The sequence below is a fragment of the Sapajus apella genome, unplaced genomic scaffold, assembly GCF_009761245.1.
Source record: "Sapajus apella isolate SASKATOON/1434 unplaced genomic scaffold, GSC_monkey_1.0 scaffold174, whole genome shotgun sequence".
NCBI classification, from domain to species: domain Eukaryota; kingdom Metazoa; phylum Chordata; class Mammalia; order Primates; family Cebidae; genus Sapajus; species Sapajus apella.
The window spans coordinates 1713454-1737747 of record NW_022437114.1 but is presented as its reverse complement, the minus strand read 5'-3'; the positions used below and the strand labels follow the sequence as shown (position 1 = coordinate 1737747).

The window sequence follows — 24294 nt, the reverse complement described above, 5'->3', positions numbered from 1 at the left end:
AGGAAACAGGCTCCTCTGGGCAGACTGACCTGGAGAGGGCAGAGAATTCTTGAGTCCCAAGCCACTCCGAGGGGCCAGAGTAGGGTGTAAATGGCAGCAGCCTTCCCCTGCCATACCACAGCCTCTACCTCCCATGCCACAGTTCAGCTCTGAGAGAGAGTGCCAAGGTTTGAGAGACAACCCGTGTTTAGTCTTTCAGTGGTTTTGTAGATGGTGAACTTCAAGATTCTTAGGGAGAGTCAGTTTAACAAGGCTGAAGTAACATCTTTCCCAGCATACCTGCTAGTGGTTGGAGCATGCAAATAAAGATCTTCAGTTCATGGCCCTCTCAAAGACAGGCTGCCTGGGTGCCCTGGGAACCTATACAATATGTATTATTTAATTATTATAAACATTTTCCATCAGTTGACTTTTTTCTTCCTGGAATGCATGAATGAGTTTTTCCAGATTTGTTTCTTGTATTTTGGCTCCCTGCCAGGCCTGGGGATGCTGCTTTTGCAAAGCAGGGCTGTTCCATTGGCTGATACCCCCTACAGACCCTAGGTTCCACTTCCCAAGAGTTTGTAATTTTCCTGAGGGCAAAGCCTGTCTCTTGTTCATCTGTGTCTTGTTGCACCTCCAGGAAGGGCCTAACACAATGTTTGACATAGAATAGGAGCTCAGGAGTGACTGTATTTTTCTTTGTAATCAACAGTCTAATAGAAATTTTACCTCTAATAAAAAGTCAGCCCACTTAAAACCAAAGCTCAGTTATAATTGATATCACATCTGATTGGCAGTATTATATGTTTCTGATTCACTTTTCAAAAATTAGAAAATAACTTTTAAATAAGTACAGCTTATAGATGAAACATTTCCAAACACAGAGGCCACATAGGAATGTAAATAAAGGGGATTCTTGTTGGTGAAAACATTGGGAGTCACTTTACTAATCTGGTCTTTTACAAGAGAAGAGGTTTCTTCACTTGATTGGATTGGTTTGGGTGACCCTGGGCAGAATGTTTGGAAAGGGATATCTTCTAGTCTTCTCTCTGGCTTCTTTCCCTGGCTCTTAAAGTGCATGAAGTATTTAAGCTGTCTTACATAGTCTCTTCCATGTATCCTCTGGAGGAAGGAAGGTACCCAACCTGGCTAGTAATAGCTTTCCATTCCTCCTGGAGCATCCACAAGACCTTTTTGTGGGGAAGAAACCAGCTAATTTTAGCTTCTCTATTAACTAGCTGTTTGACCTTAATCCCACAAGACCTCAGTTACTTCATTTGTAAAACAAGAGTGTTGGACTGGACTACTATTTATTTATTAAAACCTTTATTGAGTCCCCACTGTGTGTTAAAGGTTGTGCCAGGCACTGAAATTCCAGGGTGGAACTGAGACAAGGAACTCCTCATTTACAAGGGAGGCCGTATGAAGGTCTGTTACAGTTTGGTGGGAAAAGTGTAGTGAGATAGACAGGAGCAGGCCTCATCTAGACTCGGAATGGCCACAGAAAGCTTCTCAGAAGCTAAGACCAGAGGCAGGAGTGAGAATTAGCAGATGGGTGGTGGGACAGGACAGAAATGGGGAGGGAGATACAGATGTTCAAGCAGACGAGCATGTGCAGAGACCCAGAAGGCAAAAGAGGCGGCTGTGTTCTGGAAATTGTGGGTAGTAAGTTTGTCTGAAGCATAAAGTATGATGGAGGAAGGTGGGTGCAGAGAGGGAGGGGAGGTAACTGTTGGTTTGTGAGAGCCTTCTTTGCATTTTTAAAGGATCTGACCTGTATGATAGAATGATAGAACCAGATTTGTATTTTATTATATTTATTTATTTATTTTGAGATAGAATCTCACTCTGTTGCCCAGGCTAGGGTGCAGTGGTGCGATCTTGGCTCACTGCAACCTCTGCCTCCTGGGTTCAAGCAATTCTCCTGCCTCAGCCTCTCGAGTAGCTGGGATTACAGGTGGCCACCACCACACCCAGCTAATTTTTATATTTTTAGTAGAGACGGGGCTTCACTTTGTTGGCCAGGCTGGTGTCAAACTGCAGACCTTGTGATCCGCCCACCTTGGCATTTTAAAAAGAACTCTTGGGCCAGACATGGTCTCATGCTTCTAATTACAGCATTCTGGGAGGCCGAGGCGTGAGGATCACCTGAGGTCAGGAGTTTGAGACCAGCCCAGCCAACATGGGAACACCTCATCTCTACTAAAGATATAAAATTAGCTGGGAGTGGTGGTGCATACCTGTAATCCCAGTTAGTCAGGAGGCTGAGGCAGGAGAATCATTTGAACCTGGGAGGTGAAGGTTGCAGGAAGCTAGGATCATGCCATTATACCCCAGCCTGGGAAACAAGAGCAAAACTCCACCTCAAAAAAAAAAAAAAAGTTGGCTGGGCACAGTGGCTTACACCTGTAATCCCAACACTTTGGGAGGTCAAGGCAGGCAGGTCACCTGAGGTCAGGAGTTCGAGACCAGCCTGGCCAACATGGTGAAACCCTGTCTCTACTAAAAATACAAAAATAAGCTGGGTATGGTAACGGGCACCTGTAATCCTAGCTACTCAGAGGCTGAGGCAGGAGAATTGCTTGAACCTGAGAGGTGGAAGTTGCAGTGTGCCAAGAACATGCCATTGCACTCCAGCCTGGGTGACAAGAGTGAAACCTCATATAAAAATAAATAAATAAGAAAATTAAAAAGACCTCTCTGAGCTTTGTCACTCAAAGTGTGGTCCGTGGACCAGCAGCATCACTGACACCTACTGTGACAGCAGACTTGGGTGACTCACACACACATTTCAGTCTGAGAAACGCTGATTAGAGGGCAGTGTGCAAGACAGATGGGTGCAGGGGGAAATGCCAGGGGATTGTAAAAGAGCTCTCTTGTCCTTCCAGCAGTGAAACAGTATGAGGGCTGTAATTCTAATGGAGGTGCCCGTCAAGTCTGCACACCTCTGTTTCTGTATCATCCTTACTGCTTTGCTTTGTCATGAAGCGTCGGGCATTTTAGCCATGTGCCCCCCTTGAGTGGCATCAGTGTCTACCCTAGAGAAAGGGAAACCGAACACATGTTCCTGAGCTCCCAGTTTCGTTATTTTCTCCAGTCTCCTTTCTCCTTCACAGTGTCCTGAGCACATTCAGTCCAGTGCCATGAGCAGCTCTGTTAGTAGCTACCTTTGAGATCTCTCTCCCTGCCCTACGAACCCTGTGGCTCAAGCAGAGTTATATGGTCATTGTTATACTATTCCATAATGATTTGTTTTCTTCCTGGTCTCTCTAGTAGAAACTAACACTTTTTGGGAAAGGTATCATATCTTTCTTATTTCTGTACCAACATAGCCTTGCATTATGCCTCGTCCAAATAAGCAATTAATAAAGGCTTTTTTGTTGAAGAATGAATGTATAAATGAATGAATGGATGGTTGAATGAGTGGAATTTAACCATTCAAACACTACTCTGAACCAAAAGGAGAACTTGATTTATGATTTTTCTTAATGTATCAGTTGGCTATTTCTGAGTAACCAATCACCCCAAAATTTAGTGGCTTCAGTTATTCTCAAGATCTGATCCCTGGACCAGAAGTATCACCTGGGAACTTGCTAAAAATGCAAATCTTGGGCCCCATCACAGACTAGCTGGATTTGGTACTCTAGGGTGGGTTTAACAGTCTCCGTTGTAACAAGCCCTCATGGTGATTCCATGCTGGTTCAAGTTTGAAAGCACTGGCTTAAAACAATAACCATTTAGCTCATGATTCTGTAATTCGGCAATTTAGGTTATCAGCTGGATGGTTCTTTTCTCAACTGAACTCCTTCAAGTTTGTCATCAGCTGTTCATCACCTTTGCCAGTCTTATCTGGCTCTCTCACTTTGGAACTTCAGGTGGACGCTGAACTGACCTGTCTCTCTTCCGCATAGGCTCCTGTTTTCCTGCAGGCTAGCCTTGAGCAGAATCCCAAGAGAATAGAAGCATCTAGGGAGGCCTAGCCTTGGAAATGGCACATCATCACTTCTCCTGCATTGTCTTGTAGTAACTCACAAAGGTAGCTCAAATTCAAGGAGTGGAGAATTAGACTTCATCTATTGATGGGAGGAGTTACAAAGTCTCATTGCAAAGATGTGTGTTATTATAGGTTATTAATTGGGACATCAGTGGATAACCTCTCTACCATAGTGCCTCAGGAGGAACTTTAAGAAGTTACTGTTTTGTGGTTGGACATGGCATTCTGTCTCTTTCCCATCTACCTAGTAGGAGATAAATACTGCTTTCTTCTATAATATTCAGGCTAGGAAAAAACCCAAGAGTAGCTTAGAATCCCCCTATGATGGGAAGGGGAATTAGAGTGGAAAAGGTCATGGGAAAGTCTGAGCTAGAGAGAGTCCAAGATCCTTAATTCATCCTCTCCCAGGAACAAAGGGGAACTTCAAGGGGAGTGGACCCCATATTGATTATCTTGGCTTTCTCTGGCTTTTAAATACCTTTGGCTTGAAGAAACCACAATATGAGATGGCTGTTTCTCTGTTTGAGTCAGGGATTCAGACACAGGCTCCAGGAACATGGCTTCAGCTTTGTGGAGCCAGGGCCTGCCTGGAAACAGAATCTTTGACCCTGGACATAGTGCCTAGGAGAGCAGAAGACATTCCAAATGAGCTGTGAATGGCTTGGACTTGGCAGAAGGCCTGTGAGCAGTCCTCAGGGGCATTGGCAACACAGCAGTGCCATTGGCTTCTACCTGCCCAGGGTCACAGCGTGCCCACTCTTTAGTTATTTTTTTTATTTTTTTGATATGGAGTCTCACTCTGTCACCTAGGCTGCAGTGCAATGGCACCATCTTGGCTCACTGCAACATCTGCCTTCCAGGTTCAAGCGATTCTCCTGCCTTAGCCTTCTGAGTAGCTGGAGACTACTTGTGTGTACCACCATGCACAGCTCATTTTTGTGTTTTTAGTAGGGACAGATTTTGCCATGTTGGCCAGGCCTGTCTCAACCTCCTGACCTCAAGTGATCTGCCCGCCTCAGCCTCCCAGAGTGCTGGGATTACAGGCGTGAGCCATCACACCCAGCCAGTGTCTTCATTATTAATGTATTTTCCAAGATCATGGCTTAAGGATGCAACAAGAAAAGATCACAAAGGATTCAAATACAGGATACAGGATTCTCCTGCTTCAGCCTCCTGAGTACCCGGGACTACAGGCGTGTGCCACCAGGCCCAGCCAATTTTTGTCTTTTTAGTAAAGATGGGGTTTCACCAAATTGGCCAGGATGGTCTCGATCTCCTGGCCTCGTGATCCGCCTGCCTCAGCCTTCCATAGTGCTGGGATTACAGCTGTGAGACACCACGCCCGTCCCATTTGGCCTTTTTGAAATGAAAGCAGCCTGTCAGAATTCCCAGGAAGCCTCTGGGTGTTCAGGAATGTCCACTGAAGTCACCCCCCTCCCCAGGACCTTTGTCATTTAAGACATCTCTAACCTGGCACCAGTGTTTGTCCTCTCTAGCCTCCCCTGACTGTCTGGCTTTTATGTCTGCACAGGAGCATCCCTGGGTGCTTGTGCGGCTGGGTCTGATGAGCCTGGCCCAGAGGGCCTCACCTCCACCTCCCTGCTGGACCTCCTGCTACCCACTGGCTTGGAGCCACTGGACTCAGAGGAGCCTAGTGAGACCATGGGCCTGGGAGCTGGCCTGGGAGCCCCTGGCTCAGGCTTCCCCAGCGAAGAGAGTGAAGAATCTCGGATTCTGCAGCCACCACAGTACTTCTGGGAAGAGGAGGAAGAGCTGAATGACTCAAGTCTGGACCTGGGACCCACTGCAGGTAGCTCTTCTTACTTATAGAGCATGTGTTGAGTGCCAGCCAAGTGTCTAGACAAAATGCCAGGTGACCATTTCCTTGCCAGAAGCATCTCCTCTCTCTCCCCATAGTTTTTACTATGCTACTGCTGTCTACCTGCATATCAGAGCTAAGGCTCTGGGACCCTGAGTGTCTCACAGGCCCAGGAGGCCCTTTCTCTTTAATAACCACTGGTTAGGGAGCCCTTAGTCTGTGCTCATTTAATTCAGTACAATGCTTATAACCTGAGAGATGAGTAATATGATCCCCCTTGTAGACAAGAGAACACAGACTGAAAGGTTAAATGCTGGCCTGAGGTCAAACAGCAGCTCAGATGCTCAGTCATGATTCAGACCTATGGCTTTCCAAGGCCTGGGGCTCTTTGTTTTGTTTTTCCCTACTGCTCTATGCTGTCTCTGTTGAAGATTGCCATGAGTCAGCTGATCCGTGTTTCCTTGAGTCTATCTGACCAGCAGTTGAGGCATTCTAACCGCCCTTCTCTCTGTAATGCACCAGAGCTGGGCTGATGAACATTTGGGTCCTGAAGCAAGCCTAAGGCTTAGGGATCCAAGCTGGAATATTGCCATGGACTGACGCTGATGCAGATGTGTGGGAGAGTGCAGACAGCACAGCCAGCCATAGCTGCTCTGCCAGTGTCCTGGGCCAGCAAGGCCCACCTCAGCAGGGACTGAGGAATTGCCATGATTGTGTATGCACACAGGGGCAAGGTGTTACAGAACTTAACCATAATTTTTCTTTTTAAAATAGATACTGTTAATTGGATTTACTTTTTCTAATTATAAGAGAACACATGAACATTGTAGAAAATCTAAAAAGCACAAAAATAATACAAAGAAAAAAATAAGGCCAGGTGCAGTGGCTCACATCTGTAATCCCAGCACTTTGGGAGGGTGAGGTGGGTGGATCACTTGGGGTCAGGAGTTTGAGACCAGCCTGGCCAACATAGGGAAACCTTGTCTCTACTAAAAATACAAAAAATAGCTGGTGCGGGGGGTAGGCACCAGTAATCTAGCTACTCAGGAGAATCGCTTGAACCTGGAGGTGAAGGTTGCAGTAAGCAGAGATCACACCACTGCACTGTAGCCTAAGGGACAAGAAAGAACCTCCTTCTCAAGAAAAAAGAAAAAAGAAGAAGAAGAAAATAAAAACCACCCATAATCTGATACTTAAAAGATAATTGCTGTTAGTAGTTTGGGGATACGTAGTTCTAGTCACTTTTACATGCAAACTTGGAATTGTAGGGACATTTGTTTCCACTCAAAATATTTCATAAGTATATTTCTACATCATTAAATATCCATTTATAACCTGATTTTTTTTGAGACGAGGTCTTATTCTGTCGCCCAGCTGGAGTACAGTTGCATGATCTTGACTCACGGCAACCTCCACCTCCCAGGTTCAAGCAATTCTCCTGCCTCAGCCTCCAGAGTAGCTGGGAATATAGGCACCCACCACCACACTTGGCTAATTTTTCTATTTTTAGTAGAGATGGGGTTTCACCATGTTGGCCAGGATGGTCTCGATCTCTTGACCTCATAATCTGCCCACCTCGACCTCCCAAAGTTCTGGGATTATTGGCATAAGCCACTGTGCTCGGCCTATAACCTGATTTTTAAACATGTTATTATTTATTTATTTGTGCTTAGAGTTGAGGTTTTGCTGCTTTGTTCGGGTGCAATCATAGCTCACTGCAACATTGAACTCCTGGGCTCAAGCCATTTTCCCACCTCAGCCTCCTAGGTGGCAGGGACCACAAACATGTGCCACCTCACCTGACTAATTTTTTCATTTTTTTGTAGAGATGGCGTCTTGCTATATTGCCCAAGCTGGTCTTGAACTTCTGGGCTCAAGCGATCCTCCTCCCTTGGCATCCCTAAGTGCTAAAATTATAGCTGTGAGCCACTGTACCCAGCCTGTAACCTGATTTTTAACACCTACGAAGTATTTTATCATGTGGGTCATCAGATGTACTAAACTGGTTCCTTACTGTTGAATACGTACATTGTCGTCAGTTTTGATGCTGCTACAAATATCCTCACACATTTTCACATCTTCCTGGTTGTTACCTCAGGATAAATTTCTAGTATAAAATTGATAGGTCAAAAGATGTATCAGTCAGCATCCCACACAGAAACAGAAGACCCAGTCAAATTAAGACAATCTAAGGAGAGTTTATTTATAAAGCAGCAGACTTATGACGGTATGGACTGGATACAGGTGAACCACCAAAGGATCTGGGGCTAGCAGCAGCTGAGTGCTTACCATCCCTAGGCACAGGGAGACCAGGGAAGGGATGAAGATGGGAGCCTACAGGGGAGGTGGTGTAGAGAGGTGGCCAGATATGGGAGGAGACCAAGAGAATGAACACCACACCCCTCAACAAGTGTTTTCTTTCCCTTGTCAACTTGATAGGAAAAATTATAAAGGCCTTTGATTACTAGTACATTTTAACACATATATGTATAAAATACATATGTATATTCATTGTACATAGAATATGTGTATTCTGTAGAATATACATATACACAAAAATAATGGCCACTTATCTCTCTTCTTTTTGATTTGAAGCACAGTGTAGTTAAGAGAACAGGCTTTGGAGTCAGGCAGGCTCCAGTGCTGTCATTTAACAGTGATACAACTTTTTGCAAGTAACTCACCCTAAGTCTCAGTTTTTTCATCTAGGAAATGGAGATAATCATAGTACCTGCCTCACAAGGTTGTGAGGTTCACATACCATTATACATTTCAAGTACTTGGGACAGTACTTGACAATTGTAAGTGCTCTGTGACTATTAGCTATTATTACTTTTCCATTTTTTTCTATTGAGTCTTTAATATTTTTTTATCCATGTACAAATCTAAAAAAGGATACCAACCTTCCTCTGACAAACATAGAAAACATTTTTCTAGTTTGTCAACTGCTTTTATTTTTACTACAATTTTTGGCATAAATAAATATTTTATGAGCTTAAAGTTACTTTTTTTTTTCTTTGAGACAGAGTTTTGCTCTAGTCACCCAGGCTGAAGTGCAATGGCATGATCTCAGCTCATTGCAACCTCTGCCTCCCAAGTTCAAGCAATTCTACTACCTCAGCCTCTGGAGTAGCTGGGATTACAGTCATGTGCCACCATGCCCAGCTAATTTTGTATTTTTAGTAGAGATAGGGTTTCACCATCTTGACCAGGCTGATTTCAAACTCCTGACCTCAACTGATCTACCTGCCTCAGCCTCCCAAAGTGTTGGGATTGCAGGCATGAGCCACCGTACCTAGCAAAATTACTTGTTTTAAAATGTTTTTATGTGTTTTTCTTTGCTTTATGTTTAGAAAAGCCTTTCTTCCCTTGAGATACATGCACCTTTCTTCCTTCTATTCTTTTTTTTTAATGTAAATTCTTTTTTAAAATTATTTTTATGTTTTGGACACAGGGTCTCACTCTGCCCCCCAGGCTGGAGTGCAGTAGCACAATCTCAGCTCACTGCAGCCTTGACCTCCCAGGCTCAAGCGATCCTCCTGCTTCAGCCTCCCAAGTAGCTGGGACTATAGGTGTGCCTCATCATGCCTAGTTAACTTTTCTGTTTTTTGTAAAGATGGGGTTTGGCTGTGTTACCCAGGCTGGACTTAAATTTCCTGGGCTCAATGGATCCACCAGCCTCAGCCTCCCAAAGTTCTGGGATTACAGGTGCGAGCCACCATGCCCAGCCCCTTCTATTTTTTAGCTTAATCTTTTACATTTAAGTCTAATCTAGCTGTAATTTATTTTTGTGTGTGGCATAAGATAGGGATCTAATTTTATTTTCTCCATATAGATCATCTATTGCCATGGCAGCATTCATTGACAAATCTTGCTCTTAGCATCTTAAAGAAATGATATTTTGTTGTTGTTTTGAGACAGAATCTTACTCTGTCACCCAGGCTACAGTGCAGTGGTGTGATCTCAGCTCACTGCAATCTGCCTCCCAAGTTCAAGCAGTCCTCCTGCCTCAGACTCCCTGGTACCTGGCATTACAGGCGTGCTCCCATGCCCAGTTAATTTTTGTATTTTTCGTAAAGATGAATTTTACTGTGTTGCCCAGGCTGATCTCGAACTCCTGACTTCAAGTGATCCACCCACCTCAGCCTCCCAAAGTATTGTGATTACAGGCGTGAGCCATTGGGCCTGGCCAAGAAATATTTAAAACAAGCTTTTACATTGTATCAGATAATTCTTGGGTCTTTTTCTGGCTCCTTTTGTTGAGACTGTTGAACATCTAGTGTGAGGCAAGCAGTCACACAGAGAACCTTGGCCTCAGGACCACAGTGGAGGACCCTGAAGCCTTGATGAGCTCAATTTTTTGTCCTCCCTGCTCCCCAGGGGATTTGTTTCCATTTATTTTTCTCTCAGTTCATGCCCCTTCCTCTCTCGTTGGCTTTACTAGGTCTCATAAGAATAAAAATAGCTCTCATTCATTGAATATGGGCCATGCATAGGCCTTTGCCTCCATTGTCTCTAGTCCTCACCACAGCTGCACATGGCATGGCTGTGAGATGGGGATACCGATCGCCCTACCCAGGATGGGCAGGAGACTACGGAGGTGCAGGGAGGAGGGCAGGAGGCTGGGGAGGAGCAGGGAGGAGGGCAGGAGGCCAGGGAGGTGCAGGGAGGAAGGTAGGAGGCTGGGGAGGGGCAGGAAGGAGGGCAGGAGGCTGGGGAGGGGCAGGGAGGAGGGCAGGAGGCCAAGGAGGTGCAGGGAGGAGTATAGGGGGCAAGGGAGGTACAGGGAGGAGGGTGGGAGGCCGGAGAGGGGCAGGGAGGAGGGTGGGAGGCCGGAGAGGGGTAGGGAAGAGAGCTGGTTCAGTCCCGTTCCTCATTGCTCCTCTCCTGACTTGTCCTCTCGCCCATGGTCCTTACCTTTCCTCAGGTCAGTCTCTTCTTCATACTACTCGACCTGTGAAAAAACTGGAGTTGCCCATCTTCTTCTCAAACAAACTAGCAAACAAAACCCTTTTCAAACCCCAGTGCTCACAGGCTAAAGGCTGAACTTAGCATAGCAGAAAATGCTCTTGACAGTCTGGCCCCAGACTTCCCCGGCCTCTTCTTCCCTGCTCCAGCATGCATCTGATCAACTCATCATCAGCTTGTTCTCTTCCTTGCCTGGCAGAGTTGAACTGATACAAGAGGAAGTGGGCTACTTTGCCCAAGGGTACACAGCTTGGATGTGATGGAGCTGAATCTAGAGTCAGTGTCTTCTTACTGACAACGGCCCGGCCTATTCCCTAAGCCTGTGATGTACTTGTTCCTCTTGTCCCATCTGCTTGGGAAGCTCTTCTCCATCTTGATGTCCTAGTAGACGTGTATTTGACCTTTAGCACCTAGCCTGAGAGGGATAGCTTCCAGAAGCTTTTGCCAGCTCTCCCTAATGAGCAGGACCACTGCAAGTGGTTATGCTGGTGGGCTCCTGACCAAACATGGGAGTTGGAGCATTGTTTTCTAATTCTTCTGCCCAGAGGGGATATCTCCATGTACTGGCAGTGGCCCTGAAATCAGGCTAGTCACTCCTGCTTCTGTTTTTCTCACAGCACCTTCATGGCACATGATTAGGACATGACAGAGACAAGAAAGTGGCTAACGTGGCAGGCTGACAGCGAATAGGCAGGCTGGTGTAGGAGGCAGCCCAGGGACAGTGGCATGCCCCAATCCACTATTCTCTTCTGCTCTTATACCCCAGAGTCACAGGCTTCTGTCTAGGGGTTCTTGGGGAGAAGAAGGTGGATCATCTCTTGGGGGTTAGAGGAGCCCAAAGGAACCTTGAGAGGGCCTGCCTGGTTCAGGAGTCCTTCAGAGCCCAGAGCAACTGTGCCAAGTGCCATCCTAACATGGCCACTGGGGACATGGAACTCCATGCAGCAGTATCAGGGACTGCTGAAAACCATGCTACAGACAAGTCAATCTTGGATCAAGTACTCTTTTAATCATTGTGACATCAGTCCATGTATTCAACACCCAGTATGTGCCAGTCACTATGTTAGGGGTTGTGGGTTCTCATTTAACCTCCACTGAATAATGTAAGTATATATCCTTACTCCCATTTAGCCAATGAGCAAACCTGAGGCTTAGTGAATTTGGATTTACAGCATATGTTGTATGGTACTTATCACCATTTTTCCATAGAATTTTGAGTTAGCTCATTTGAACTTCACAACCACTCTGTGAGCTCAGCCAGGCGGCAGTTATTCTCTTTGCTTGACAAATGGTGAGCTGGGCCAAGGGAGGTTCAGACCTTGGCCCAAGGCCACACAGCTTGTGTGTGGCAGAGCCGAATTTGGAGTTGGCATCCCTGAGCACTGATACCCTGGGCCTGACTTCTTGCCAAGGGAGCACATTGATGGCACATGTGAGAAAGGAAACCAGTCCATTCTGTCACTACGACTTTGTCATACATCCCATTTCTAGTTTGTTGGGCCTCAGATAGAGCTGATGCCCTCCTTCTCCATCTGTAGTGATAGTCCCTGGGCCCAGAGGAAAAAACAGCTGGTGAAGTTTCTGCTTGGTGGATAATGAGCAGTGTAACCTTGAGCTGGTTTCTTTTCCAGTGTTGGCTTCAGTCTCTTCATCTGCAAAATGAGACCTGGAAATAATAGACTGAAATCTTTCCAGCTTGAAAATATTATGATTCTGTGACATTTCAAGTGAAAAGAGCAACCTCAACAAAGCAGGGAAAAAGACATGAAATGCAAATTGCTACTCTACCAGCTAGCATCAAATGAAGTTACAGCCTGACCAGTTAATTCATGCACAATTAGGAGCAGTCTCTCAGGTTACCTACTCATCCCGAGACTATTCCCACTGTCCCCTCTACCTCTTTCGTTTTCTTTTCTTTTCTTTTCTTTTTTGAGACGGAGTCTCATTCTGACACCAGACTGGAGTGCACTGGCGCAATCTTGGCTCACTATAACCTCCGCCACCCAGTTGAAGTGATTCTTCCATCTCAGCCTCCCTAGTAGCTGGGACTACAGGCACGTGCCACCATGCCCGGCTAATTTTTTTTTGTATTTTTTTTTAGTAGAGACAGGGTTTTACCATGTTGGTCAGGATGGTCTCAATCTCTTGACCTTGTGATCTGCCCACCTCGGCCTCCCAAAGTGCCGGGATTACAGGCGTGAGCCACCGTGCCCGGCCTACCTCTTTCATTTTCTAAGCTCCTTAAGGAAATTGTCTCGCATGCAGTTTTAATTTTCCTAGTGAGTAAGCAAATTAAAATGTTCTGCAAGAAACACTTTAGTCTTTGGGGTTGGCAAGTCCTAGATACCCAACTGAGAAGGCTCACAGGCCTGTGGGATAAAAGGGGAGTTTATTGGCTAAAAAACAGGGGTCCAGGGACAGGATTTCTGCTCCAGCACTCAGCGTGCTGCCCTTCATGTGCCAGAGCCTGCCCTGCCCCATCAGTTGTGCTAGGCTTTCCCTTGCCGGCTTCATTCTCAGTGAGGCTGGTCCTGGGCAATGGCTTGGAGAGCCCCAGTAGCTCCACACTGTCGTCCCATCTCAGCACCCAACAGAAAAGGAGCTCTGCCTTCCCAGCACTTCAGGGACAGTCTCTGGATGGTCTCACTGGATCCCGAGCCCATTTCTGTATCTGTCCTAGGCCATGGGGATGGAATTTGACTGTCCAGGCCCATGTTGAGCTGTCCCTGAAGCCAAGGGACAAGGTCCTACATTCCAGACCAAAAAGAGAGGAGGAGTATCCCCCAGAGGAGAATTGAGGTACTATTAACAGAAAGAGAACAGGCGACAACAGCGTTGTGCTTGAGTGGGGAACACTCATAAAGTACTTATATTTCGTATGTCATTTTCACGTGGATTTTTTAAATCTCACAGCAACGTGGTGAAATCTGTAAAAGCAGGCATGATTAGATCACTGTTTTACAGTAAGGAAGCAGGCTTAGAGAGATTTTTTAAGTGGCTCTAAATGACACAGTGGCAGAGCTACATCTCAAATCTGAGAGTTGTGCTTCAACACCTGCTGTTCCCCTCAATACAAACTCCTTCATTCGGCTACTTTAATTATCATTGCTGTGATCAATTTTGGAGAAGGCAGACCATCAGAGCAGCTGTCTGCTGGGACCTGGAACTGATTTCTGTGCAGCAAAGCCTTGTTGTGATTGTGTCACAACAAGCCTTGTTGTGATTATGCTGTAGAATGATTTGACCTTCTGGGTCACTGTCCACACATCAGGTGTGTCCATGTCCTTAGGATGGACTGATAGCTGGGGAGCCTGTGGACAGAGCAGCAAAGAGAGCACTTTTACTTAGACACCAAAATGAAAGCCCTGTCATTCTTGTTCTATGCCAGTAATAAATATCAACATATAAAAATTTAAAACTGCAAATAAAAGAAGAAAATAAATATCACCTGTAGAGAGGCCAGGAGCAGTGGCTCATGCCTGTAATTCCAGCACTTGGCGGGGCAGAGGTGGGCAGATCAACAGCCTGACCAACATGGAGAAACCCCGTCTGTACTGAAAACACAAAATTAGCCAGGCGTGGTGGTGCATGCCTGTTATCCCAGCTACTCGGAAGACTAAGGCAGGAGAATCACTTGAACCTGGGAGGCAGAGGTTGTGCGCCGAGATCATGCCATTGCACTCCAGCCTGGACAAGAAGAGCTAAACTCCATCTAAAAAAAAAAAATCACCTACAATCCAGTCATTCAGTCAGTGAATACTAACATTTTGGAATATCTCTTTCTCCTTTCTGGACTCTTTTTTTTTTTTTTTTTTTTTTTTTCTTTTTGAGACAGAGTCTCACTCTTTGCCCAGGCTAGAGTGCAGTGGGGTGATCTCGGTGCACTGCAACCTTCACCTTATGGGTTCAAGCAGTTTTCATACTTCAGCTTTCCAAGTAACTGGGACTACAGGCACGTGCCACCACCCTTGGCTAATTTTTGTATTTTTAGTAGAGATGGGGTTTCGCCATGTTTGCCAGGTTTGTCTTGAACTCCAAACCTCAGGAGATCCACCTGCCTCGCCTCCCAAAATGCTTGGATTACGGGCATGAACCATTGTACCTAGCTCTTTCTGGACATTTTTTTCCTTTATGGGCCATATATAAAAATATACTTTTACAATAAATGGGCAATAGTGGACACTGTGGTGTACACATCTTGCTATTTCACTCAGAAACCTCTCTCCAACCCAGCACACACAGCTCTTCAGCCTGTTCAAGGCTGCCGTAGTCTCCCAGTGTAAGGTGGGTCTGTCTTTTCTTTGGGCAGTCTCCTACAGTGTGGTGGCTGGACCCCAGTCTTCTGTTACGTGGACTGTGCCATGATGGGATCTATAATGCCACATCACTGTGAGCATCCCTAATCAACTCCTTAGGGTACCTTTCTACAAGTGAGATTGTAGGTTCAGAATGTTTGTCTTTAAAGCTTCCCATTCCTGTGGCTCAGTAGTCCTCCAGAAATGTGACCTGCTTTCCTTCCCATTCCATGCCTTTCCAATACCAGGCATGAATGACCTTTAATGTATGCATATACTTGTCAGGTTGGTAGCCCAAAGACTTTGGCATTTTGCAGTTTACTTTATATTTCTTTGATGACTATAGAGGTTGACTATCCAAAAGTAGTTTTAAGCCAGGCCTGGTGGCTCATGCCTGTAATCCCAGCACTTTGGGAGGCCAAGGCAGGTGGATCACCCGATATCACGAGTTCAAAACGAGCCTGGCCAACATGGTGAAACCCCATCTCTACTAAAAATATAAAAATTATGTAGGTGTGGTAGCACGCACCTGTAATCCCAGTTACTCGGGAGGCTGAGGCAGGAGAATTGCTTGAACCCGGGAGGCGGAGGCTGCAGTGAGCCAAGATTGTGCCACTGCACTCTAGCCTGGGCAACAGAACAAGGCTCTTTCTCAAAAAAAAAAAAAAAAAAGTAGTTTTAAGTCATACTAAAACATCTTCTCCTGCACCGTTTTAGACATACTTATTTTGAATTTTGAATGTTTTTGTATTAACACTCAGTTGGATAACTGGCTTGAGAGTTGTAGTGAGGGGACATTTTCAGTGATTTGACATTAATCTAAAGGGACATTTAAAGTGATCTTTCAAGAGCTCTGGCCCTGACCGGGCACAGTGGCTCATGCCTGTAATTCTAGCACTTTGGGAGGTCAAGATGGGTGAATCATTTGAGGTCAGGGGGTTTGAGACCAGCCTGGCCAACATGGTGAAACCCTGTCTCTACTAAAAATTCAAAAAACTTATCCAGGCATGGTGATGGGCACCTGTAATCACAGCTACTAGGAGGCTGAGGTAGGAGAATCACTTCAAACCAGAAGACAGAGATTTCGGTGAGGCGAGATCACGCCATTGCACTCCAGCCTGGGCGACTGAGCAAGACTCCATCTCAAAAAAAAAAAAAAAAAAATAGCTCTGGCCCCTATGCCTGCTTCAATTCTGTCTTAAATAGAAGAATCAGTTCATTCGTATTTAACTGTGCTGAAGTTCATCCCTGGGATTATGGCTGCCCTGAGAGACAGAAAAAACATCCAGTGTGACCTCGATAAATTGGGGGAAGAAACCTATGCAGAACTGTAATGAAATATAGGAGAGAAAATGGTCTATTTAGGGAACAAAGCCAGCACCATGATGAGATTAAAAGAAAGGGGAAAAATAAGGCGGGGGACACAGGCCTGGGGCTTCATCAGGGTGAGCTGGAGCTGCAGCAGAGCCAGCACCGTCCAATCACAGGGGGCATGGGAGAGCGCAGTTTACCAGCTGTGATCAATAACAGTGGTGCCACTGGAGTGGAGAAACCCCTTTACATTTTGCATCAGTTAGACTCAAGTTAGTGAATCTTGTTCAGTTTTCAACAGTTCATTCAGCAGATATTTATTGTGTATCCCCAGTGCTGATTTTGTAACCACCCTTAAAACTGTGGCCAGGTGCAGTGGCTCACATTTGTAATCCCAGCACCTTCGGAGGCCGAGGTGGGCGAATCACAAGGTCAGGAGTTCAAGACCAGCCTGGTCAACATGGTGAAACCTCGTCTCTACTAAAATTACAAAAATTAGCCAGGCATGGTGACGGGCACCTGTAATCCCAACTACTCAGGAGGCTGAGGCAGGGGAATCATTTGAACCTGGGAGGCTGCAGTGAGCCCAGATTGCGCCATTGCACTCAAGCCTGGGCAACAGAGCGAGACTCCATCTCAAATTTAAAAATAAACTGGTGAATCCAGAGTTTTCACAAGAGAAGGATGAAAACCAGAAAGTTGAGAATAAAGAATAATTGCAGTTGTTTAGCCCCAAGAAAAGAGGCTAGGTTTGGGGACAACTGAGAGACTATGTAGATTGTTTCCTCAGAAGGTGATGCTAGCAGGTGCTGCTCTCTTACCAGATGAAACAGAGATGGGCTTAAGTTGTAAAGGAACCATCACAGCTGGATTTAGGCAAATGGGGGTGTAGGGTTAAGTCAATAACACAGAAATGTCTCTCTAAAGAGACCCAGCCATATTCTTGAAGCCCATCTTCTCTAGACTCACTGGTGTTGCCAGAGGTCTGAGGCCTCATCAGGTAGCCTTCTGTGGTCCCTTCCAGTGTTAGGACCCTGACCTAATCACAGATACACCTGTCATGAGCTGGGCTGTGTGGATGCTGAGAGGAGCAGAGAACATGGAGTGTGACAGAAGGAAAGTGTGCCTTCTGTGGGCTGGGTGTTTTGCATTCCTGATGCCATTTCATCTTTGTAACAATAGGAGTTGTTAACCTCACATCATGGAAGGGTGGGTATGTAGCACACAGAGGCAGGGAGCCACCCAGAATTCCAGCCCGTGCCTGCAGAACCCTGAAGGTTGGCCTGGGGCTCTTAACGCCAGCCACTCTTGCGATTCAAGCCCAGCTTTCAGGAAGCTGGCTGGGGCCACAAAGGTGCGGGTGGACTGAGGAGAGGTCATGATTCTGCTTGTCAGCTTGCTCCTGTCTGACATCCCAAGCCAAGCCTGGGTGCTGGACTAAATGACCAGGAAGTGTTAAAGACACTGGCTTTCACCACACAATAATCTAAGCGTCTTACAGCTTTACAACTGTGACAAGTCTAGTGTCACAACTGAAAGCAAGCATCCTCCACTTCTGGGCTCCCTCATCTGGAAAAGGCAAGAGATGAGCCCTTTGCTCTTACAGGGCCTCTGTCTACCTGTAAAATGCTTGAGTTTGGAATTTGGAGACCTGACTGTTAAGAGGGCTCTGGGGAACATGTGGTTTCTGATTAGAGCCACCAGGTGGGGCTGTGACTTCACAGTGCCATTCCTAACAGTTCTGGGAGGGTCGGGATCCCAGGGGTCTGAGTGTTACCCTGCAATCCATCCTGGAGGTATCCAGGGCTGTCCTGTGCAATGAGCGGACTGCTCCAGGTGTCTTCTGAGCTGCAGCTTAGACATTCGTGGCCTTCCATGCCCCGAGGCCTAGCCCAAGCCTCTCCCTGGACAGCCTGAGCCTTGGACAACCTTTCTTATCCTTCAGCGCCCCAGCTCTTCCTGAGGACAGGGAAGGACTTCCAGCCCTTGGACTTCCATGCTTCTGCAGCATGTCTCCCGGGTAGCTCTGCTTCCTCACAGCTGTGTCCAGGTGTGGGTCTCTGGAGGTACGCCTTAGTCCCAGACACACTTTGGGGGTTTGGCTACAAACCAAAGGGGCTTTGTGGAGGGGCCCTACTGGTCTGACTCTGGAGCCTAAAGGGAATAGAGTAGGAAGGCAGTCTCTGGAGCACTCCGCTGCTCGGATCCTCCCTCTGGAATCACTGCTGTCCATTGAGCAGGGCTGAGGTGCGGGCGTCAGGGACTTGCCCTGGGTCACTGAAGGCGGGCTGGGAGGGCAAGGAGCCCTGCCATGCGTCCCCTCTCTCCTCCCTCTCCTCTTGCCTCTCCCCTCTCTTTACTCTCCTTGTCTCCGTCTCCCTCTTTTTCCTGCTCAGCTTTACTTCTTTGTTTCTCTTCCTCCATTGCCAATTTGATCCGTTTTAACCTCTAAAGTGGGAAAAGCACCTTCCTCCCTGTCACCCAGGACTGTCTCACCCGTTTCAGGGCAGCATGGCTCCTTCCCGCCGCAGGGCTCTGTGCTGTCAGCCAGGATGGCGTGCCCTGTCCCCTGTCATATTTCTGTTTTCCTCTTGACAGCTCAAGTGTGTTCGCTGGCCTGTGGTGAAAGTGAGGGCCTCTTGCACATGCACACTCTCTCTGTAACTCCTTACTTACAAAAAATTTCAAATTTACAGAAAAGTTGCAAAAATAATTCTGTCCACCCCTTGCTCGGATTCCCTCATTATTATCGCTTTGCCACATTTGCTTTATCACTGTGCTTGTGTGCATATATGCATATGGAGATGCAGATCTGTGCTTCTTGCTAAACCATTTGATGGTAAGTTCCAGATATGATGCTCCTTTGCTTAATCTGCATTTCTTAGGAACAAAGCATTCTCCTAAAAACCACAGCAGGATGATCAAAATCAGGAAATTAACACTGATACAATATGCTTCTGTAATTACAAACTTTATTCAAACTTTGCCAGTTTTCCCAGTAACGTCTTTTATAGCAAAAGAGAAAAAGAGCAGGGTTTTATGGTCCACTATCTGGTCCAGCATCATGTACTGCATGTAGTCAGCATGTCTTCTTTGTCTCTTTTATTCTGGAAAACCATCTAGTCTTTGTCTTTCATGACCTTGACATTGTTGGAGTGTAGGCCAGTTATTTTGTAGATTGCCCCCTCAATTTCAGCTTGTCTCAAATTTCCCCATGGTCAGATTCAGGCTCTGCATTTTTGGCAGGCATATCATGGACATGATGCTGTGTCTTAGTGAATCCTATTGTGGCTCTGCTCTTGGGCAAAACTTGGCTTCCTCATTCTTTCTTCTCAACCTACATTTGGATCCAGTCATGGACCCTCTCCTGGGACCCCTGCTTTCATGCTGCTGGTGTCTACCCTGCAGCTACCCACACAGACACCCCTCACCTCACTGGTTCCTAGTGTGTGCTCCCATCAGGCCTCCCTAATGGTACTCCCTTAGTACTTCCTAAGCAGCATGTCCAAGGCCATGTCTGTTTTAGGAGACATTCGTAATATTAAGATCATATTTACATTTGTCAACAGATGACCAATCCCCTCCTGCCCTGCCCTTCTTCCTGGATTTTCTTTGACTTAAAATTCAAGTGTTTAGGCTTTAGTTACATCTCAATATAAAAAATGAAAAATAAAAACTCAAGTGCTTATCCTGCTCATCATTGTGTGGAGAACACTTCCACTTTTCCTGTTATGATTTTACAAGGTAATAACTCCTTTATTAATAATAATGGCCAGGCGCAGTGGTTCACACCTGTAAACCCAGCACTTTGGGGGCGCCGAGGTGGGTGGATCCACTTGAGGTCAGACAAGTTTGAGACCAGCCTAGGGTGAAATCCCATCTCTACTAAAAATATTTTTTTTTTGAGACAGATTATAGGTGTGAGCCACCATGCCCAGCCATAATACAAAAATTAGCTGGCTGTGGTGGGGGGCGCCTATAATCCCAGCTACTTGAGAGTCTAAGGCAGAAAAATTGCTTGAACCCAGGAGGTAGAGGTTGCAGTGAGCTGAGATCACGCCACTGCACTCCAGCCTGGGTAACAGAGTGAGACTCTATCTCAAATAATAATAATAATCATGGCAGGAGGAGGTAGAAGACCCCCCACAGTTAACCAGCTGTTTACTCTGCCCTGCGGACTGTGCACAGGCTCACCTCACTGAACCCTGACCACAGCCTTGTGTGGCAGGTACTATTGTTATTTTATGCTTAAGGAAAGGGAGGCACATGGAAGTTAAGCAGCATGTCCAAGGCCATACAGCTGATAAGCAGTGGAACTGAGACCATACAGTAAAAAGAAAAGGAATAATTTTAGATCTTGAGAGCGGGTAAGGAAGTAGGAAAGGACTGCTGATTCCAAGTGCCAGTGAGCAAGCATTTAGTGATTTGTCAAGTCACTGGAGTAAGAGGCTGGAAAAAAGTGAGGAGCTCTGGAGAGGAGATAAATTTGGGAACCTTTAGCATAGAGAAAACAGAGGCAACTTATAGAGTAAGCACTGACCAAGGAAGAAGTGTGGAAATGATGAGTCAGAGGCTGACCCTGGAAGGGACTGCGTTTGGGAAGACAGAAGCATAGATGCCATAAAGAAGTCTGTGTCATGACTGGAGGACCTCTTTCCCTCTGGAGGCACAGGCCCTGTGTTTAAGAGGCAGAGGAGTTCAACAAACACACATTGCTCTCCTTTCTACTCTGGGCCAGGCACTATGTTAGGTGCTAAGAATGTAGAGATGAAGAAAATCACCTTGCTTGGCATCAAGAATTTATAATCTAGTGAATCCTATATTATTCTTATTTAAGACAGTAGAGTTGTTTGTAATGCCATTGGTGTATAAGATACATTTATCAGAACTGTATCCAAAGCTTAAAATATCAGTGATATATAAAGAACCTTAGAAATCATATATGCCATCATCCTCATTCAACATAAAAACTGAAGCCCAGGCCAGGTACAGCGGCTCATGCCTGTAATCCTGGAACTTTGGCAGGCCAAGGCAGGAGTATCACTTGAGTCCAGGAGTTCAAGACCAGCCTGGGCAACATAGGGAGACACCATCCCTACAAATAATAATTTTTAAAAATTAGGTGTCAGGTGCAGTGGCTCACGCCTGTAATCCCAGCACTCTGGGAGGCCATGGGCAGATCACAAGGTCAGGAGCTCAAGACCAGCCTGGCCAACATGGTGAAACCCCATCTCTGCTAAAAATACAAAAATTAGCTCGGTGTGGTGGCACATGCCTGTCTGTAGTCCCACCTACTCGGGAGGCTGAGGCAGGAGAATTGCTTGAACCTGGGAGACAGAGGTTGCAGTGAGCCAAGATCACGGCATTACACTCCAGCCTGGGCAACAGGGCAAGGTGTGGTAGTGTGTGCCAGTAAGTCCCAGCTACTCAGGAGGCTGAGGCAGGAGAATTGCTTGAGCTCAGGACTTCGAGACCAGCCTGGGCAATGTAGAGAGATCCTGTATCTACAAATAATAAAAAAATTAGCTGGGTGTGATGGCACATGTCTGTCATCCCGGCTGCTTGGGAGGCTGAGGTGAGAGGATCACTTGAGCCTCGGCGTTTGAGGCTGCAGTGAGCCGTGATTGTCCCAGTGCACTTCAGCCTGGGTGACTGAGTGAGACCCTGTCTCAAAAACAAAACAAAACCTGAAGCCCAGAGTAGTTCAGGGACTTACTACTGCGTGCACAGGTAAGTTAGCAGCTGAGTCTTCTGACTCCCAGATCACGTGGCCGACAGCGTGACTGATGTTGCATCTCAGAGGAGGCTGTACACAGTTTAGGGAGTTCTGTTGGTGCCCTCTGGAGATGCCAGTGCTCTTTCTGACTTTTGGAAACTCAGCACCAAATTGAGTAGAGGGATTGTTTTAGTCAACTTGCCCCCCTGGGACTTCCCCACCCAATGGGATTCTGCTGATCGGTGTGTCACCATCCATCATATTCCTGCCATATCCTAGGCTTCATTGAATCCATCGGCTATTTCAAGTGCGCCCTGAAGGTTTCCAATATGCCTTTCCTCCGAACTTCACTATCTCTATTAATGGCTTGGCTACTCCTGCAGCTTCTTCCTGTTGGCCAACCAGCTCGTACATCTGTTACTTCTCTTTCTGAGTCATCTCTTGAATCTGCTCTTTTCTCATCATTTCCAATGTCATTGCTGCCACACATCCACTACAGCAACTCCCTGACTCTTCTCCGCACTTTCCTTCATCCACTCCTTCACCTAATCTTGTAAATTGCAGTCAGATTAATCTTCCAATAATGAAATATTATGCTTGTAAGGGATTTCATAGGTTGTATTTCCTAAACAACCATCTGACTTCTGTTACATAGTATTACTATCAAGTAATCAGCCCTTTTCAGTTATGTTTTTATGCACTGTATTTTAATTTTGAATAGACCTGGCTATTTCAAAGCTCTTACATTGAAATAAAATACTTTTATTCTTCTGTATACTTGTTTTATAGATGTGATTTCCTCCTGAATCGTTCTGAAGATATTAATAAGAAACTTACTTGAATTCTCTTTTGTTGACTAGACTAACTCTTCTTAGAGGTCGGTTGCTTTACCATCTCACCCTCATGCTTCTTTATCAGGCTGGCTTTCTTAAAATGTGAATCTTGGTTGTTTTTTCTTTCTTATTTATTCATTTTTGACCCAGGCTGAAGTACAGTAGTGTAGTCATGGCTCACTGCAGCCTTGATCTCCCAGGCCCAAGTGATCCTCCCACCTCAGCCTTTCGAGTAGCTGGAACCACAGGCATACACCACCATGCCTAGTTAGCTTTTGCATTTTTTGTAGAGATAGGGTTTTGCCATGTTGCCCAGGCTGGTCTTGAATTTTTGGGCTCAGAAGTGATCCTCCTGCCTCAGCCTCCCGAAGTACTGAGATTACAGGCATGAGCCACCAGCCTGTCTTTCACATTTATAAAGGTAATACTATATTTAGCCAATCAGGTGTCATAGTATATGCCTGTAGTCCCAGAGATGGGAAGATCCTTTGAGCCCAGGAGTTTGAGACCAGCCTGGGGCAACATAGTGAAACACTGTCTCCAAAGGAAAAAAAAAAAAAGGTAACAGTAGATTGGTTAGTATTAGAGAATGAGAGGATGGTGTGGGCTTCCTCAGCAGTTATAGGATCACTAGTCTATCAGCTGGCCTTTTCCCTGAATCCCTGAATATCATGACTGGCTGCTTTTTTTTTTTTTTTTAAGATGGAATCTTGTTCTGTTGACCAGGCTAAAGTACGGTGTTGTAATCTCAGCTCACTGCAACCTTTGCCTCCCAGGTTCAAGCAATTCTCCTGCCTCAGCCTCCTGAGTAGCTGGGATTAAAGGTGTGCACCACCATGCCTGGCTAATTTTTGTGTTTTTCGTAGAGATGGAGTTTCACCATGTTGGTCAGGCTAGTCTTGAACTCCTGGCCTCAAGTGATCTGCCTGCATCAGCCTCCCAAAGTACTGGGATTTCAGGCATGAGCCACCATGCCTGGCCTATGACTGGCTTCTTTTGTGTGGGGAGTAGGTGACTTCACTACAGAGTGTGTGCAATGGGTAGAAGAGGGGGAGGATCTGCTACTCAAAAAGTCTAACATAAGTGGACTGGATAGAATATTCTAATTATTGATGTAAATATTATAGTGGGCTTTCAGTTGTCACTAGGATTGTTCAGCTTCTAAATCATACTTTTTATTACAGGGAATCAATTTTTCTTTTTGAAATAATCCTTCTCAGAGCTCTCTCCCTGTTCTAATTTGAACCAATTGCTTTCCAGGCTTACTGAACAACTTCCATCCTGATATACATTTTCATTACATTTCTATCATGTTTCTTGATTCCCCATGTCTACTTTTTTGGGTTTCTTAGAGAACTTACTTAAATATCTCAGAA

The 24294-nt window shown here is 45.9% G+C and overlaps 1 protein-coding gene across 2 annotated transcripts in view; it reads left to right on the top strand.

The window, feature by feature from the left end:
* Nucleotides 1-24294, top strand: part of PODXL2 (podocalyxin like 2) — a 41230-nt gene that overhangs the window by 2948 nt on the left and 13988 nt on the right. For both annotated transcript variants that reach the window (XM_032267959.1, XM_032267958.1), the window contains exon 2: nucleotides 5508-5786. In XM_032267959.1, the coding sequence (XP_032123850.1) occupies nucleotides 5508-5786 (279 nt within the window). The remainder of the gene's footprint in view (nucleotides 1-5507; nucleotides 5787-24294) is intronic.